Raw genomic sequence first — 21,176 nt, forward strand, 5'->3', positions numbered from 1 at the left:
CGAAATATGATGTTAAAATAAATTATATTCCATAACATTATTCGTGTTTCATTATTTTTATTTTTCATTTTCATTATTATTATGTGAGTTCGTTGTAAATTGAACAAATTGAACACCGTATTATTATAAAAGGTTCAGCAATACGAAATGATAGACCCATAATACTCCTCCTGTATCACACAGTCCACATAATGCCTTCTGATCATCATTTGTTCCGGAGCTAGAGGAGGTGTCTATTTCTCAACCAATAAGACACTGTTGGATATACTCGCCATAGTTGGCTCTGTATGTTTTAAACTTGAACTAGTCAAACAACCTGTTTTAGATTAAAATAATAGTCAACTTCTTGAGTAACAACACTCAGTCGCAAGAATTTTGAGTATATTATACAGTACATAATGGAAGGACAATTGAAAAGCCGCGAGATTAATATCATCTCATCGACACGGTATCGCCATTTTGATGGGAACTCCAAGAAAATGGGAAAAAATTGTTGAACCTAATCGCAAATATTTTGGCTATTTTATATTGTACCAATTTTTTTCAATAAATGTCTTTTTAGACTGAAGAAATGATCATAATATATGCAAGAATATAATAGTTTTTCATCTTCATCAGGCATCTTTTTATACATCATAAGTTTGGGTTATGTGACCAAAATGAACTTAATTTTCACCACAGTACGTCACGGTGTAAGGAAAACAACACGAGAGCGTGCCTTCAATCAAAATAAAAAGTGACAAGGATTTGGTAAAGTAAATATTGTTAATTAAATAAGTGTGCATTATAATTACATTTTAAGACATGTACATTTCCTAATTCGAGCTCATATGTTTACGACTAGTTTAACTAAAAAAATCAGAGAAAACCATATATATCTCTCGGTAATAAAACGTCGAAAATCCAAAAATATTTCTCGCTGATTGTACATCATAATGATGATGTGAGGTACAAACTTAATCTCCCGAAAGATAAGGCCGGGCCACATTAATCCAGGAGATTTTTCGTAGATTTATATTAGCTTACTATATAAATGTAATTGGTGGCTTTTGCGGAGCTCTTAATTTGGTGCAGCCTTCCTTCTAGCCGTAGGTCCCTGTCAGAAGTCGTGATTTCGAAGTGATCGGTGTTTGTGAATGTGATAGGTGGTTTCTCCGCAGTTTCCTTTTGCAGGTTTTATTTTATTTTATTTTATTATAGTTGTAGTTCATACTTTAGTCAAGTAAGTTTCATTAACTGACCCCCACTACTAGCAATAGTTAGAAAACGAAAGAACGGTTGAAGCTTTGTTGTGTAAAATCGGTACAATGTATTTTAATAAAAGTATTGTCCCATCGTATCTGCTACTTCTTCCCAAATGTTAGGCCATTTCCGGATTTCATATCGAAAGAACGATGTATATTTTGAGGCTATCTATGAATACACCCATTTTTTTTATCTTCATAAGGAGTGAAGCGCTGCTCTGAAAGAGGTCACAACTCATATGTCGTAAGATCTGGAGAATACGGCCGGTTGAACAACATCTTATATGAGATGTGCTTCGGTACTAATAACTTTGCATCTGTTGATAATCTAATGATATATGTGTGTAATCTGAAATTAACTTTAAAATAATTAATTTCTATTAGTTGATTGATTTTGTTTGATCAATGTCAGCACTCTGTATAAAATTATGTTCCTTGTTTTAAAACATATTGTGGAGCATTAATCGAATTAGATAAAATAATATTTATGTAGATATTCCATATATTAACTTTCAAGTTATATACTTATTGAAGATTTTTAAACAACATTTTTACTGAAGACTGGTTTTCTATAAATTATAGTATGCCAGACAAAAATAAGAAATGTTTTCTGTGCAGTATTGTGGCTGGAAAAGTGCTGCCTGGTACTATACATTACATACTATGCCTATACATTACTATCTAATACTTTCGAATATGTAACCGAATCAGCAAAAAAATATCGTCCGGTTGTCAAATGTCTACAGCTGCATTGCAATTTAGTATGGGCACTGTGACTAAAATATCTCGAAAAAGTTAAAAAGAATATAATCTTGGATTCACCGAAATGAAATCGTCCTCATCCGAAGCGGGTGACGAATCACTTTGATGTTAGCTCTGTCAGAGATATCATTTATGAAATATATGAAAATAGGGAGCAGTTTTTTAATTTAAACATTATTTAATACAATCATTTCAGAGGAAACTGTTAGCCTAGAAATTAAAGTATAAAAAACTTGTACCTATTGGCTATCTATGAATACATCCTTTTATTTTTTTGTATCTTCATAAGGAGTGAAGCGCTGCTTTGAGAGAGGTCACAACTCATATGTCGTAAGGTCTGGAGAATACGGCCGGTGGGGTAGTACCTCCCACTTCAATGTTTCCAAGTAGGTTTTCATCAGATTTACATTTTGTATTGTTTTTGCTCGTGTTCTGTCCATTTTTGGTGCAGTGCTGGGTCAAACACATCAATTTTACTCGATTCCCATTAGTGATTGTATCGAGTACTGTCTTCAAATCCTCGTCTTCAATTTTTTTGCTATTCAGAATTATCCACTTTTAAAAGGTGAAAACCAGTATTAACATGTTAAAATCGATGGTGCATATTTTCTATAAGCTTTACACACTGTTCGATAACCTTCAGTTAGTGTTTTTTTTAAATAGAAGTAAAAAGTAAAACTTCCGGCAAATGCGATTTAATCTATACAAATTCAGACATTTCCAATATACCGAAAAAGGTTTGTTCACACTTCGATGAAATAATAGATATTGAAAAGTGAAACATCTCAGTGAGTACTACAGTGATGTTGTACACTAAGCGATTAATATACAGTAACACAATCTGTTGCAAGTCCTTTAAAATTAATTTACTGGTTTATTATAATGGATTAGATATATAGTTGATTGTAGATTGTTATGTTGTTCAAAAAAGATTTATTCGTAATAGTGATCGTCCAGTGGTCGAAGTTTTATCACAATTTTTTAAATTCATTATTAATTAATTTCCCTAATAATAGAATAAAGTTTAATAATTTAACAATTATATTTTATGTCAATTAAACTTGTTTTGATAATATTTTCAATATAATTAGGAAATATATGTGAAATACAGTATAAATTAGAGTAATGTATATTTTTTATGTTAAAATATATTAAAATAATGAAACAAAAGAAGGGAATTTATACCATTAAATGATCTATTAACTTATTGAATAATGAACAGTTAACAAAAGGGTAAAAGAGTAAAATGGCATGAATAAATTAAAAGTATATTTTATTGTATCAATTAATATAATTACTAAAATTCTGTGACTCAGAGCATCGTATATTACTGATTATTTTTAGGAAACATGAATAAAACAATTTTGAAATTATTGCTTGACTTTAGCGTGCATGTTAGAACAATGACTGACAAAATTATGTAATGTATTTAACTACAAGCCTAAAATTATTAATAAAAGTTTCAAGAAATAAAATGTCATATTGTGCATATATTATTGCATTAATCTTTAAACATCTTAAATTATTCATGATTTCATCATATATATGCAGATTTGATATTAAATAATAGATATAAGCAACGATGTTAAGATATTGGTTTTCATTTAATCATAATGTGTACCCTTCACAAATGATTAATTAGTTTCCAGTAAGCTTTGTGATGATTATATATATCTATAGACAATTTAATATTTTAATTTTAATATATTATAATGTATTATGTTTATATAGCCTTTTAAGCTATTTAAGCTGGGATGATAGAATAAGATAAAATTTGCTAGTGTATCAATAACTAAATATTCGCTTGAATCTTTAATAGATTTTATCAGTCGATAACAGGTGATTAAAATTCTTGTAAGAGAAGATCTTGGTTTTGTCATCATCTTCAGCTTCACACAAAACGATGACTGTTACTGAATTTGCACCTGTTGCTTGCTATTGCCGTTCAATTTGCTCGTTCGACATTAGTGGAGATCTGCAGTAACAGTTTTACTGAGTTTTAGGAACTCGTATTGCATTACTTCTTTCAGGACCCTCCGTATCTTCCAAAAGGTCTTGACTAAACTGCTCCATATCGATACCAAGGATGATTCTCTCATGCTAATCCATGACTTTTTGCCCGTAAGAGTCTCGCAGTAGATAACTTTCCATTGTATGTCCAAATCCGAAAGCACTTCTCTCTCGACTGATAATCAGTGAAACTTTGAGTTAATTCGTGTTGTAACTACATTCCTTCCTTCTGGATCATTTTTATCGCTTGTAAATGCCTGGAAACAATTGATTCATCAGTTGATAAGGTGTTTGAATATTCTTCGAGATTATGATATAAAATAACTTCTGTAGTTGGAATTTTCACGTTGGAATTGGGCACGCGGCAAATAAGGAAAATCTCAAGCATTTACTTTTATTGACCACTAGAAAAAACTTTCAAACCAAATCGAAATGGTTTCAACCGCTTCCACTCGAAGTGCAGTCCACTTTGATGACTGTCGATTGGATTTCGTAGTGAAATGATGATACAAGCACCAATAACAATAAATAATAACATAATTCCATATACCAACAAAGCTAAGTGTCTCGGAATTGGTATGGGCAAGACATCTCTGGAAGGAACACTTAACACAAATAAGAAAAGCAAAGAACTGGAGTTAAATCAGAGGAAACTGTATTGGTCAATTGAAAGAAAATCACAATTTTCAATATATAGTAAATTCCTATTATATATTTAAGCGAATATTGAAACCTATATGGTCATACGGAATTCAATTATGGGGATATTCTGCGAAACGTTATAAATACAATGCAAGTTTTTCAGAATAATATCCTGAAAAATATTGTAGTGCATCGTGAGAGCTAATTAGACCATTAGGTAATTAGACCAGTACATTTAGACCTTCAAATACTAATTGTCACTCAGGAGATGAAGAAAATTGTAAGGAGATATGAGGACGCACTCCATTACCATCTCAATAGCAAAGTAATACGACTCTTGGATAACACCAGAACAAGACACATTCAAAATAACCAAACCATTAGCTATTATATAGCAAGATTAGTGTTAACACATAAATATTGTTACACTACAGTTTAAGATAGATACCAAGATTTGAGTTAATGTAAAGACAAATTGTAGTTAGGTCAGCAATGACAATGATAACAATGTAATTTTATTAAATAAATATAGATTAGGTTATTTCAGAGTTGTTTACATTTGATACTTTGTTTTTTTACAAATATATATTGCTGAAAAAGCGCCTAATAACTTAATATTCTCTTATGTAATCATTCAAAGTGCATCATGCGTCAGAAATTCGAATTTAAAAATCTGAGTTATTTTCAACGGTATGCAAAATTGTGATAAGTCAAGTGGTTAACCACACTAGGAAAATATATATTTCGTTACTAGGAACATCGATGAGATTTCGGGAAAACACATACTACCGATATAGCTTGATTACTAACAGCAAATATTTGTTCAATTAAAACCAACACTTCTAGTCAACGTGTAAATTATAATTAGCATAAAAAAGGTAACGTGACGTGAAGTATTTCATATATAGAATATAACTTTTTTATTGTACATCATTGTCATTCAATAATTATTTCTATTAGTGGTCGTATAAGAAAATTTATTACCTAGTTTTTTATTGATAGTTTTTTATTCGTAATTACGTCTCAGAACGAGCATTGTTTCTATACTTTTATTTTATATGTTGTTGTGGATGTTATTAAATAAGATTTCTTGAATTTGTTTTTTTTTTATTTGTTCAGCACTGATTTGATGTTGTGTGTTGAAAATTTTGTACATTAACGTACTGGTTTTAGCGATTTTAGCGATGTGCTATCTTCACGGAAAATATTTTTCCTTTACTTTCTTCCATAAAACGTTTTTCATGAATTTTAGATCCAATTGGTATAGAATGTGGAAATAATAAATCTTAGTCCATTGTTTTGCGAGTTTGGGGATAATCCACGAATAAAGTTGTTTCTGTAACGCAAACAATTTCTTTTTCATTATCCGAACACAAAATCTTAAATTAAATTAAGTTTAATTGCGAAATGTTAACAAAAAATTATGAAAGCTGCAAATAGGCTCCATGAACAATATGAAATATTTTTAACAAAAAAACTGAACCGACTTCAAAAGATAAATAAGGAACTATACAATACAAAAATAATAATACAATTTTGTGAGATATACAAAAAATTAAACTACCAACAAAACAAATTTAAATTAATATTTCTGTTTGGATTCTGTACCGACTTCAAAATAGTCAGTTGGTAGTAGTTAAAATAATATTGTGAATAGATAAATAAGTTTAAGTAGGTGTTAAGCTAAATTGTGTGTATATAGTAGAATATAAAATACGTGTAGTAGATAGGTTAAAAAAGTTTTCCTTTATTTTTGTTTACTTATTACAACGATTATTATGTACATATTTTATTTTCAAATGTTTTTTGTGTTAAAAATCATAGTTTCATTATTTTTTAATTTTTAGTTAGTTCCTTATTTATTTTCTAAAGTCGGTTCAATTTTTTTGTTAAAAATATTTTATTTTTCTTTATTTAGTGTTAGATATTTACTCAATAAATTATGCAGTTATTTTATTTAATATTACAACGGGTAGGCCAAGTAAAGGTGCAGCCTGTATGTGTTTGGTTTGATTCAATTTAATGGACATCAGTATCAATAATCAATGGTATTTTAAAATGGTTGATCTGTCTTCTGATCTAAATATTAGGCCAATTTCCTAATACGATAAACATTTTTAATCACATTCACGCTACTACTGGTTTTTATAAAATGTTTATTCAAATTTTAAGAATACAACTATAAGTTTAACAAATAAGAACTTATAACTAAAGTAAGGTGCATCCACCAAGAACAATTGCTTCTATTTTTGAGCGTAACTCAGAAAATGGTACCAAAAAATCCGGTTTGGTGAATCGACAATCCCTGATTCTTACCGTGGACCTTCTTCTTTTTTAAAATTTACATTATGTGGCTTTTTTCGCTTAAAGTGTTATTCAAATCGGTTGTTCTCAAATTTATTAATATCTAGCAGTATCCCATATGATTTCGTTTTGACTGGCACTTTCAAATTATTATAATTATATTCTTTATATCAACTAGAGCGTTCTTTATAAAGTGCACTGAAATTATGCAATTCGATATCAGTATTCTCGTGTTTTTATTGATGAAGTGTCCTCTCATATTATCCCAGGAAATATATGAGAAACCTTTTGATCATCAGCAATCATAACTGAACCTTGGGTTAAGGCTTGCAAAGCCCAATTGTGATAAAGAGAATGTGAAGTCATTGAAATAAGGTTTCCCTATCGATTTTGAATATTTCTGTTGTCACTTGAAGGAAACCCAACGGTTTGACCGAACTTTAGTGAATTTACTTCTTTTAACAACTTGAGAGAAGTTTTTGTTTTACAAAAAAAACTATTATATTTGCTAGATTTAGTTTTCTTTGGACTCCTGAATATTTTTGCATTTGGGAAATATATTATTTTAGTATGGAAAACCGTTTTTCAATGGTTCTAAGGAGATTATACTAAGTGTGAAGTGATTTTTAACGATTTTAAAAATATTATTAACACTTAATGTTGCAACTTTACGAATAAAATTGCAGTCAGCAAAAAGCATCCAAAAAACGTTTTAAATCGTATCATTTCCTGTTAGATGTCTGTTAATAAAACAATTAATACATAATTATTAACTCCGTAGATATATTTTTGACGTTATAATTAACTTAATAACCAACTGTCCGTCCTAAAATAACTCAAAAAGTAATCAGTGTGCACTCGTGTTTACCTGCGTCTACTTTCCTATGTTTTGTAACTGTTGTCGTTGTAGAACATGTTGGTCAAGAACAAATTCATACAACTGATTGAGCTTAAAGGTTGTTTATATTGGCGCCGTCACCATTATTTATAGACTAAATATTTTTAATTGGACCTGAGATTTATTTGAGGTCGCAACGGGAAGATTTAACCCCAACTAATCCGACGATCCTTGAAATATAAGCAAAACTAATAATTCGATGGGCGTTTGTTTTAAGGGGATATTATGGTCTACAGATATATTTTTAGGATACTTTGATTAATACTGAATTTGAATTCTAAAAATGGCTTAAGCATAATTTCCCTAAACTTCAATGGACCGATTCCTCTTTGTTTGATGAAAATCGTTTGCCTCGAAACTATTTCTAGAGTTAGAAACCAAAGGAAGCTAAATCGGGTAAATAAAATGGATGCTGAAATAATTACAAACTATTGATCGCCCTGTGGTCGAAATTCGACCGCAATTTTTTAAATTAATCTAATTCAAATTGTTCTATTTTGTAATTATATGTTACTAAAACTTGTTTTCACAGTATTTTCTATATGAGATCAAACGTATATTTGCTATATATATATATTTTTGATAACATCTTTATTAGATATGCGTAGTAAAATCTTAATTACAAATTAATTTATTACTACATTTCATTTGTAATTGGATTAATTCACAAGCAAGACGACTGCGAGATAAATACATCAATATGTATTCCTCAATTATAAAATTATAATAATTTAAGCTATAGTTTATACTAAGGATATACACTTTATATTCGTTTATTATAAGTCCGTATAGTTTGTTTCGTTTCAATCTCCTGACATCCTGCGCGTTGTCCAGTAGTAGTATTGTTTCAACTTCAATATGATTTAGTAATTTCCTTTCATGTTTTAATGCGAAATCTTGGATAACTTCGAAAGAATATTGAAGAATTTTGTTTTGGCAGCGTTAGATGACTAGTTCATTTGAATTTTTGTGCAACCCCCTATTTGCACCCCATATGTCCAAATTGGCTTTAGGATTGACTGATAAATCAATCTATTTCATTTTAGATCAAGTTGAGAGTATCTTCCGACTAACCAGTATAGTTGTTTTATTTTGGTTTTAATGTGTTTTGCTTTTTGTCTAATATGATGTTTCCAATTTGATCTACCGTCAAGATGGATGCCGAGGTATTTAGCTGATCCTACTTGAGGAATTGGGCATCCAGTGAGTGATATAATTAGGTTTTTATTATTTCGCCGCAATGCAAAATTAACATGAACAGATTTGGAGCTATTATTTGCCATAATAATTGTATCGTCAGTAAAGGTTCCAAGTAGTGTTTCTTTTGTTGTTGGGATATCAGCAGTGTGGAGCAGATACAGGAGAGGTCTTAAGACGTTCTTGTTACGTTACGTGGAATTCCAGCCGAAATAGTTTTAAATGTCGAGAACGCTATTTCGTGCGAGACTCTCAATTTCCTTTTGAATAGATATGACTCCAGCAGTTGACAGTAGTTACGCGGTAACAATTTACTCATCTTACAGATTAGTAAACGTCTGAAAACAACTCGTTGATGAATTGCTCAGCCAACCAGTTTCAAAAGTTATTTCATAGTTTGGTTTGGGTTTTCGTCCAATAAGTCATGCCATTGCCGATGTTATTGACTTTGAACTTTGGTTGTCTCTTGTTCTGTGTCAGTGGCATCGAAATCCCCACTTTTATATGGTTAATATAAAATAAAAAGTGACAATTGAGATATAACGAAGCAGCATCACTAACGAAGCAAGTTTTTGTAAGTGTTTGATAGGCTTCCTCAGCAGATATATTGAAATCAAACATATATAAATTATAGCTTTATAATTATGAAAAGGAGAAGATGTATATCTTTCAATCATTAAAAATATAAATAAATTGGCAGATACAACTTATACATTATTTTATTTTATTGTGTTTTCAAAATATTAACATTCTCCGATGTCGCTAGCTATTTCATCAGTACAGTGTTTATCTTTGCACCAAAATTGAAAGTGAGCTACTACGTCACATTAAGTTTAATGAAGCGTAGCTTCATTCTGAGGATACATGTATTTGTCTGATGCTATCGTCAGCAAGGTAGATGGAACAACTGACAATGAGTAGCCTGCGCCATATGCAAAAATATATTCAAGACGCCATGAATTTTGTGTGTACATATGGTCGACCAGATCTCTTTATTTCATTTAGGTGCAATCCAAACTCGGATTAAAGTAAAATTTTGTTGTTTCCGGTTTAAACATCAATGCATCACCATAATATGATATGAGATGCACCGCGCACGTGTGTTCAAACAAAAATTAAAATCACCGATCAACTTTAATTACTTCAGCATTAATTACATATCACTCGGTGTGAAAAATGACGTTAGAATAGGAATGTAAAGTCCTGCCGCACTAAAAATAGTGGACTATTTGAGAAATGGAATCTCTTGTGGTCTTTGATCTATACTCGTGGTTTAAAGCCAGATGTAGTGGTTGTTCTGGTTGAAAATGGGAAGTAATTACACAGTTATAAGAATCATTCATCATTTTTTTTTAGCACATTTAGGTATGGTATTAACAAAGACAACTATTTTAGTTCTGCAACTGATTCTACCATTCGTTCCCATTTGGTAGATTTGATCAGCTGTAAGTCATACAAATTCGTAAAAAAACAACTCTCACTTCAACTTTCTGTCGAACAACAAAACTTACTGAACAACTTATGATGGCTCATTTATTTTACTCATTCTCGCTACCGTTCTGATCATACTCATGATGACTAATGGTGATTAGGATTTAGAAGTTAGATCAGAAGGTTATATTTATTAATAATGAAAATATGGACATTTTTAGTTTTAAAAACTATGTAAAAATAATAAGAAATGTATATACACCAAAACAATATTAGAAAAATTAAAACAACCTACAAACATCATGTTCTGCCGAAGCTAATATTACCATGAAGTAGGTTAAAGGTCAGCTGGGTTGGGCAGAGTATAAATAGTTTCCCTACCACGCAAACAAAGAAAATCAGCGATCGAGGGAGTTGTTTCTATAAGGGAATATATTTTTAAAAACATTTCTCAAAAATCCATATATTTTTTTATTCTCAAGATTTTTGTTACAGTTCGCATAATCTGGAATTAATTATATCGGTTTGGTATTTCCCAGACGTTCTTTAGAAATATAGTTGCGTCAATACAACTTATAGTTTTCTTTCTATATTTCCAAGAGGTAGTATTAATCAAGTATTCATTAATGAAGTCGTATAATTTTATTATGAGAATTATATTAAATTCTTGGTAATCGTTATGTAGGAATATGTTGTAGTGCTAACGTTGTCTAAACAACAAAAATCAAATTGAAATAATATATAATATTTAATAAGTTTGTTATTGTATCAATTTATCAAAACAATAAATCTTCCGACTATTTGTACCGTAATAGGCTACCAAATGTTGCTAGCTCTGCTTCAAGAATGGCGTGACAATTCAGATTGAATATTAATTCTATATATTCTCTAGTTCAATAGAGTTATTTTTTTTAGATAAGCTTTGCTTGTTTCTTTGTTAGTTATTATATTATACAAGCAAAAAATGTCCTAAGACTTGTTAGTTGTTAGCGGTTCTTACTTAGTCTCTATGGTAATAATTTTCATGTGTTAACAAACACTGCTTTTTTTCTCTTACTATACTATAAGATCAATTTATCCTTTTAAGTATGTGTTTCTTTGTTATTACCTTGATTTCTTCAGTGACCTGAAGGTCTCGGTGTAAGTAATAATTTTTGTAGTATCTTGACACATCTACGACATATCTTAGATTGGAATAGAATTTTTTTACAACAATTAGGAAAAATATCGATATTTTGCAAAAGATAGGTCGGTATATTTTAGAAAATATAAAAATATTGATATATTGACCCAAAAAAATATTAATATATTTTAAACATTTTAAAAAGTACTGATATTTAGTAGACCTTATAATGAAGTTCCAATTTAAAAAGTTTATAGAATATAATTAAAAGTATTTTTATTTATGTTTAAGGAATATCTTTAATTTTTTTTAATATTGAAAAATATCGGCCAAAATATATCAATATATAGATAGTTTTTGAGCATGCCTATCTTAAATGTAATTAATTGATTTTAATATTAAGATTATTCTGTAATTATTTGTATTATTTTTCGTGGAACACATAAGCTTTAGAATTAGTTTGTACAAGATCAATTTAATATGAATGGATAATTGATAGTTTCTTCCAATTAACCAATAAAGTTACTTGATTTTGAGTCTTATGTGCTCTGCTTTTTGCTTACCATAAGATAGATACCGTATAGTATTTAGCTGGTTCTGCTTGTGGAATCGGACATCCGTCATGTGAAATTATTAGGTTTATATCGTTTACACGCAACGCAAGATTTGGAGGACAGATTTAGAGCAATTAAGCAGTATTTTCCAGTCTCTAGTACATTCATTGTATATCTTGTTGACTGCGACTTGTACATTTTCTACAGCTTTAGGTACAAAGAAGGGCAATTAATAGCTAATTTTTAACTATATCATTGAAACGAACAAATGCCAACAACGTCTACCAATTATGGTAGACTAGTACAACAAATATATGAACTATGTATAAATTAATATTTAACAAAAACAATTCTTTTAGTTATATAACAAATTTTAAAAAATTTTCAAAATCAAATTTTTTCGGTCTATTTATTTTTAAGAAATATACAGATATCAACTTATTTATATATTTAATTAAAATATTTATATAAAATGTCTAACAAATCTCTATGTTGCAATTACTAAGACAAATGCATCAATCAGCATTTTTATTCAATGCAAATAAAACAATAAATTTGTTGCACACAATAACAAGGCACCGGAATACGTTAATAGTATTTTCTTGTATATTAAATAACTTGTTTTTATTTTCAAATGTCAATATCTGTTGCAGATTATTCACTGAGGGATGTGTTAGGTAACATCGACGGTCTAAGCTCAGATATTGCTCATAAATAAAACATAAAAGGTAAGCGAGATGCATCTTTGTTCAAGCTGCAATGTATACGATATTTAGAATTGTATACAGGTGATGTTTAATTAATTTTCTTGTGTTTTCAGGTTCAAATTCGACAAGTTAAAAACAAAATGCACGAAAAGGGATTTATTAAGTTGTTTAAGGGTACAGGACCACAGATTTTGGCAGTGTTAGGAAGTAAGTAATATGTTTTAGGTCATGATTTATGGTAATATTAATTTTTGATTAGTGTTGATTCTATTTCATTATAAAAATATGTTTTGTATTAATAGTTTTTATTGTGGTATATTATACATAACGTTCTCATGAAGTTTTTTATTACTTTTTTAACAATTAGCTAACGAGCAATAAGTATTTCTTATGATAATTAATAAATACATAATATATAAAATTTATACTTTATGGCTATAAAGGTATCAGGTGATTTATTATTATTATTATTGTTGTTATGTTATTTTGTAGTATTATGTTTTGTTAATTGTTTATTATTCATTCATATATAATTACAGTCGTTGCTGATTAACTTAAAATTTCTATCTACAGTGACTTAAAACTAGATACTTATTTGCGAAGATCCATTAGCCCTTACTTAGCTTTTAATGAAATGAAAGTTGTGGCATCTTTCAGTGTTTTTGGAATTCAAATCTGAATATTTAACTAAATTACCGATATTTAGAGATTTAAACAACAGCCTAATCTCTTAAGTTCTAAAATCACTCTGTAGTAACACTATCTATCATAATATTAGAAGTCCTACTATATCAACCTTTTATTAAATGGTGTAGACGTATTCTGTCGTATATTAATTAGATCATGATGTACAATATCAATTATATATCAATATATCAATTATATTAAAAAAGCAGAAGCTGGACTATGAGACCTAAAATGCGCTTGAGCTGAATTTAACTAAAAAGCAAAAATAATAAAAAGCCAAACAAATAATAAAGGTATTTATTCAATTAATAAGTGATTTATTTGTTAATATCGTTGAATTATTTTTAATTCAGAATTCCTTTTACTACTACTACTTAACTTGTATATATTGGAAAACGCTATAAAATATATCTAGAATTATTAGATAGACAATAACAAAAGCGGGGAAAAAAAATTATTCTTCCTTGAAAAAACTAGAAAACATTGAAGATGAATTATTTATGAAAGGTACAGTATATAACATTTATGTTTACAATATATCATGTATATGGTAGACTTGCGTATCTTTTCTTAGTCTGATAGTATTAGACATTAAACAGAGTTGAAAATATAAATAATGTTAAGGCAATATAGTTTCAGACGAAAATGTCTTTAATATTAATTAGTTTTTTAATCTTGAATGTTAGTTGCAAAACAGTAAACAAATAGTGAAACTATTTTCAAGGTAATTTAATAAACAATTTTATTTCTAATAATAATACTTGCTAAAACTTCGCAAAAGTAGGATATTGATTTGTCTTCTTAACTAAATATACATGATTTGAAAAGTCCACTTAAGAGGATTGTCAAAATTATTTGTCTAAGCTGACACAATAGTGTTCTTCTACATTAAATTTCAGAAGGCTGAGGCATTCAAAAGTGACTTGAGATTTGAAAAAAGATTTGACTTGGTTATCGTGGCGTTGTGAGTATTCTAGTCAGAATATCTTACGGTAATAGTTTTGTTTTCCCAAATAAAATTCTTACCAAAAATTCAACACATGCAATCGAGGGACTACCGTATTCACCTGCTATGGCACCGACTGACATTATGTCTATTAAATAAAATTAAAATGAAAGACAATCGTTTGAAGACAGCAGCCGATAAAACACTACGGGAGTCGCAAAGAGAGAATGTCTTAATATTCAGCCGAAGACAAAGAGTAGAAACACTACAAAAAATGATAAAAGTAATTCAAGAAAGATATGAGGTAAACACAAATGCTCTAGTACAGGCTTTGTTCATAATATTTATCGATGAAGTAATACCAACTGTCAGATAGAAAATAAGACAATAGGGAAATTTACATCAAAGCAGGAGTTTTGTTGACATTTAATTATTTTAATTTTATCGTTACCTTCAGTTTCAACTACAACTGTGGAGTTATGTCTATTGTTTGTTGATGTGAGGAAATGCTAGAAGAAACTGCCCGAAGAAACTAGCTGTACTCAGAAGATACACATACACAAGATAGAACAAATGGTAGGGTAATAATGGGCTAAAAAAAATTGGATAAATATATAACGAATAGATGAGTGTAAATGTCATATTTTTGGATTTAATAGACATGTTTCTATGTAGGAATTGAAGAGTACACTTCAGCACCGTGCAGATTGTTAATCATGGCGGTGGTAGCTTGAAGGCCTGGGGGCGCCTTTGTAGTAACAAGTCTCAGCCATATGATTTAATTTGACGGGGCGTTGAATAAAGAAGATTATCTGAAAATATATAAGAAAAAAGAGATTTCTTCTGGATTGAATCTAATCCATCGAAATTTTGTGTTTCAACAAGCCAATATCCCTAAACATTTGTCAAAATAGTATCATCGAAACTGTCGGACTTGTCTCCTTTTGAATTAGTATGGAATTAACTTGATAGAAAAGCAAGTCGATAAGTCGGTACTTATCGAGTTCAGTAGTTGTGGTAATATTTACAAACTGATTGGAAGACAATGAACTCCGAGGAAGAATCAGCAAAATTTGTGAATAAGTATTTTAAAATAACGGTGGCCAAAATTTAACGAAAGGTGTATTTAATTCTTTTTAGTTGAACTTTAACTAAACGTTTAGACAATGATTTTTTTGATTAATTTTTTTTTTATTGCCTTATTGTAACATAGTCTTGAACGGTCATGTATATAACATTTTGTTGACCAATTCCCAGAATTTTTGTTAGAATGTACTTCCTTATTATATTGAGAAAGCTCTTTTTCCCAACTTATTTCAATAAACAAACACGGCGTTCCTTAAACACTGGCCAGTTACAAAGAAGCATACATAATTAAGTGACTTTTCCTTTAATATCAAACTGGTTTTGAAAATAGACAGGTTCATCACCTGCAAGTTTCCCATTTTATCAACGACGTAAGCTCATTACAAAAACATTAAGTTAGTGGATCGATAATGCGCTAGTCGTTTATAGGAAAAGGTGGATCTAACCTTCGCCAATAATACGATATTAATTTCAACTGTTTCTCTCTTCGGTTTTGGAATTTCCTTGTGAGACGCATTACAGAATTCTATATGTTATTCATCACGACATTCGACTACCGCATCGCGATAGAAAATTCAAAGAAAAACGCACGCTTTCGAGTAAATAACAAGTGCTTTTGTCGAGCCGTAGGTTTGCAGATCTTGATTGTAATATCAGCGACGGTTAATTTATTCTTTCTCAGTAGTTCGTTCTTTCCATTGGTAAACAACCAGAAAATGGGACTTTAACTGTGGGTTTGCGTGGCTGACGTTTAGTTTTTCCTTACCAACCCGCGAGAAACCACAGCTCCCGGCTGTTGGGGAAACATAGCAAGGCGAAGTTTCATGTGGATATAGTCGATTTTCCCGAAAGACCGTTTCGTATATTTTATTTTTATTTATTTATTTATTGTGTTAGTGCGACAAATATTTTTTCGAGATGAAGGTGTGGATTTTTGATATGCTGCGAATCGCAGGACCGCAATTTGTTCCAGTTTTAATTGGTGAGTTAGGAAATTGTTTGTATAATAAAGAATCATTTTAAAAGGTTTTAAACTATATTTTTAAAGTAGATAGACTTCGGAAAATTTAACACATTCTTCTTGTGTTATATTGTTCCAGCTATTAACTAGTTATCATCTAATAACTATTATAAAATATTTTATTTCAAATGTACATATATTATTAGATAAATTAAATATATAATAAATTTATAATGTAAAGGAAAAGTTTTTCCTACAACTTTAATTTTAGATATTATCTTAATAACTTAATTAAAATTATATTTTATAGATTCATTATATTTCGTAATTTAAAACAGTTATTAACAAAAATATTAAATAAATCGCACATTATATATGCTTGGTTCAATCTTATACGAAGAATTTTACTATTATTACTCTGGTGTACTATTTGTTTCAAATATTAAAATTAAGCTACTACCCAGGTTAAGAGTAACACTTAAATACTGTAAAAATTCGTGTGATTTGGCTTCCACGTGACTGTAATTTAGTTACCTTATTTCATGTTCTAAAGCGAAATCTTAGTAACTCGTCAGTTACGTAGCGACAATCATTGGTAATTAATCGAAGAACTTTATTTTGATAGCGTTGCATTGCTAGTCGGTTTGATATTATGGTGCAGCTCCATATTTGCACCGCATGTGTCCAAATAAGCTATATAACTGACTGATATACCAATCTCTTTGAACTTAGGTAAAGTTGGGAGTAACTTTCAACTAACATGTACAGTTATTTGAGTTTCACTTTAATCTTCTTTGTTTTTTTGTCTAATTCATGTAGAGCAAGATTTTATATTGTACTTTATTGACAAAAATTTGGGCAATATTTTGTAAAATATAAATTATAATTATTTACTTTTTATCTTACGGTAAAAAAGGTATCGGAAAGTCATTATCGTTAAAAAAATTTATATAATTTACAAGAAAATAGAAACATTTATTTATTCTAATATTGGCCATTTGATTCTATACATCTTCGCCATTTTTTAAGGCAATTTTGTGAATGCCATCCGAAAAAAAACTGTTTGTCCTTTGAGCAAAATCATTCATCGAGCCAATTTCTAACTTATTCCAAATTGGCGAAGTGCTGCTGGGCAAGCACGTGTCCCATTGATGCGAAAAATTGATAGTCAGAGGGGGCAAGATCTAGAGAGTATGGTGGGTGCGATAATATGCCCCATTCAAGTGTTTCAAATGCTTTCTTGGCCGGTTTCGCATGATGAGACGCGTTACAGTGCTGTAAAAACACTTTACCGTATTTTCTGGTCCATTCTGGACGTTTTTCCGTCAATATATGGGTTCAAATTGATTATTTGTTCTCGGTAGCGATCACTATTAATTGTTTCATCAGGTTTCAACAGTTCGTAGTACACGACGCCACTCTGGTTCCACCAAACATAGATAATTATCTTGCTACTAAAATGATTTGGCCTTTTGGAGTCGATCGGCCAGCCTGTTTAGGTGATTTTTTGGTATTTCCCCATTGCGCGTAATCGGTCGCTAATTGTTTCTTGGGTCCTATTTAATGCTGCTGCCAATTGTTTTTGAGTTTCGGTTGGGTCTTCATCTAATAATTCTTGTAGTTTAGCATCTTCCATCTCTTTAGGTCTACCAGAACGTTCTTCTTGTTCGTTCTTCATTCCTGTACATCAAAATCTCAATTTATGAATTCTCAAACCAACGCCGCACATACTTTGAAGATTGGAGCATACTTAAAAGAATTATTAAGCTAATTTTTTCATTGGTCATGTTCTACCAAAAGGTTTATTTCTTAAATTTTCCTCCGATGTTTTATCAATATAGGACCTATGAAGGAATATTCAGCATTTAGTCCTTAACCTGAGGATTTAATGAAAAATACTTGAGAAAGAATTGAAACCTGAATTTGAAATAACTTGTGTATTCATATTCTTATAAAATTATTTACATTTTGTAAAACTTATTTAATCATAATTTAATTAAAATGTTAAATATGTGTATTAATGATCGATAATGTTCGTCGGTAGCGAAAGTATTTTACTTGTTCCGCATACTCCTCACATCTCCAAAAAAATTTTTTTTAATTAATCTCCTAGAACGCTAACAATCTGTCCGTGACCAATAAGTATTATTATATGATTTCAGTTATATAATATAACTATCCTAGCATGTAGATGATCACTTCAGTAAGTGATCTACTGTACAACTTATAATCTAAATATTATTCTAGATACTATTCCAACTTAGTCCAACAACTTAGTCCACAACAAAAGTCTATCCTAACATATTCTAAAAACTATTCTAGCTTATTTTAGAGATTGTTAAATCTCACTCTGTGTGTCTATTTATCAGTTCGTATGGTAGCTTGCGTTTGAGCCTACGCACTTCACAGTCATCGCGCACATTCCACACCCGTTATGTGTTCTATAGGGATATCGCGCTGAATCAGTTTGTTGGACACATAATATGGGGCATCGACGATGACTCGCAACACTTTATTGGAGTTGTAGTACCCCTGGAGGATATCTATGTTAGATTTTCTAGTAGCACCCCACAGTTCAATACCATAGATCCAAATGGGCCTAAGTTTTTATTTATACAGCAAAACCTGGTTATGTAGTAATAATTTAGATTTACGCCCTATCAGCCAGTACATTTGGTTTACTTTAACCCCAAGCTGTTTGCGTTTTGTCACTATATATTTTTTCCATGTTAAACGTTGATCGAAATGCCAAATATTTAACGTTGTCTGCTTGCGGAAGTTCGTGATTATTCAATTTTACTGACGGGCATGCTCTTCTACAAAGGGTGAATGTTGCATGGGTAGATTTTGTCTCATTGGCTTTGATATGCCACGTTTTCTACCACAATTCGCCTTTGTTAAGATGAAGTTGCAGGTTTCTTGTGGCTGCTATTGATATTGGATACTCGTGTAATGAGAAAACCACTGTATCGTCAGCATATGCTGCAACAGTAGTGTTTCTGGAGGTCGGTAGGTCAGCTGTATAAAACAGATATCTCCATAATTTAAAATATTATGTTTGAAAATATTATGTTGCTCTGACGTTGATCTGACTAAATGATAATCAAATGTTCATCAGTCTGTCTGGTACTCTGAGTGTGTTTGAACGCAACAGTGACGAGAATTGCACTTCCCCCTTTCTTTTGTTAACTTTGTTGGATGTTACTGGAAAGAGGATGACTAATATATTATTACTCGATAATCCATATCTTTCCAGTAAGAATTCCTGACAAACTCTACAATGATGGTTCGTAGCCTATTGCTCTTTCTTGCTTCCACCATATACCTGAATTGTCTATGGTTCTGCACGTGTAACCATTCATTTTCTTTACATAAAAATGAACTATTCGACACGACATCTACAGTAATGCTTCCCATTCGATGTATTTGAGTAGTCTTAGTTGTCTTAAATCGGTTTCATCAAAACTCTTTTAAACCTAATTTTACTGGAGTTATCCAAGTTAGTATCTGTGTTAGCGGGACCCCTCTTGTATCTACTCTACACTGCTAATTCCTTGAACAAAATCTCGATAGCAGGTTAAGCTGGACATATTCCGTTAGATACAAAGCAGAGTAGATCAAACTCAAAATTAAACAACTGTACAGGTTAGTCGGAACTAAATTTGACCTAAAATTAAAGAGATTGGTTTATCGGTAAATAATAAAGCCAATTTATACTTATAGGATGTACATTTGGGGTTGTACAAAAATATTAAATCGGCTATTAATATACCTCTATATATACCAAGTCCTGCGATTAATTACCAACTCTTATCGCTACGTAATCAACGAAGAACTGCACGATAACTTCGAAATCAAATGGATTTACGAGTTGTCCAAGATTTTCTCTTGAAGTTTAAAATAAGCTAAGTAAACCACAACACGTAGGGAATGCGATAAGTGTTAGTTTTAATAATTTCGAGACTACCACTACACTCTTAACTGTAATAACTAATTACACAGCTTATAGATGATACCGACAAGAATAATTTTATGTATTTCTTTAAATAATAAACTAACATTACCATATTAATATAGTATTAACATTTTATAAATCAAAATGACGATAACTATTTACATCCATACTTACGTTATTTAAATATTTTTCACTAATCTATTTACTGTGATTTGTCATCATTAGTTAATTTTGATAATGGATGACGAACATTATGAACTAATAATCATTAAAGTAGTCATTATTTGAATAGCAGTAATTTAACGAGATAATTATTTATCCCGGCGTCTATATATATAACAAGAACAGACTGGTAATATTTGGTAGTCAATCGATTTATCATCAATATTTTCTTAATCAATTTTATAAATCTCTAGCAACGTGTCTTGATATTATTTTTATTTACTCGAATTAAATTAATTATAAATTAGTGCACAACTTGATTGATAATGTTTTGTTTTTTTTTTGTTTTTCAACAGCAATTAACTTAAATACATGATGAGTAACCTGTTAATTTTATTATAATTTAAATTATATTATAGTCATTTATGTTTGTTCTATTTTCTGATATATTAGATTAAGAAATTTAATGTAATTATATTGGATGTTTAATTATTAGGAAAAATAATA

At 30.3% G+C, this 21,176-nt stretch overlaps 1 protein-coding gene and 1 long non-coding RNA gene across 3 annotated transcripts in view; both read left to right on the plus strand.

The window, feature by feature from the left end:
* Window positions 1-1,033: 1,033 nt before the first annotated feature.
* The window catches only part of LOC143189894 (facilitated trehalose transporter Tret1), a 63,942-nt gene continuing 43,799 nt past the window's right edge, over window positions 1,034-21,176 (plus strand). The window contains exons 1-3 of one of the 2 annotated variants that reach the window (XM_076393882.1): window positions 1,034-1,173; window positions 12,819-12,893; window positions 12,986-13,079. In XM_076393882.1, the coding sequence (XP_076249997.1) occupies window positions 13,013-13,079 (67 nt within the window). In that variant the 5' untranslated portion in view covers window positions 1,034-1,173; window positions 12,819-12,893; window positions 12,986-13,012. Of the gene's footprint in view, window positions 1,174-12,818; window positions 12,894-12,985; window positions 13,080-15,981; window positions 16,574-21,176 lie in introns of those variants that run through there. The other variant, XM_076393883.1, reaches the window with a different exon arrangement.
* LOC143189895 (uncharacterized) lies at window positions 14,469-15,126 on the plus strand. The gene is made up of 2 exons (XR_013004102.1): window positions 14,469-14,809; window positions 14,963-15,126. It is a non-coding gene; the product is annotated as an uncharacterized LOC143189895 (long non-coding RNA).

The sequence above is a fragment of the Rhynchophorus ferrugineus genome, unplaced genomic scaffold (assembly GCF_030347505.1).
Source record: "Rhynchophorus ferrugineus isolate W39M unplaced genomic scaffold, kcgeb_rfMv2 rfM2, whole genome shotgun sequence".
Classification (NCBI taxonomy): Eukaryota; Metazoa; Arthropoda; class Insecta; order Coleoptera; family Curculionidae; genus Rhynchophorus; species Rhynchophorus ferrugineus.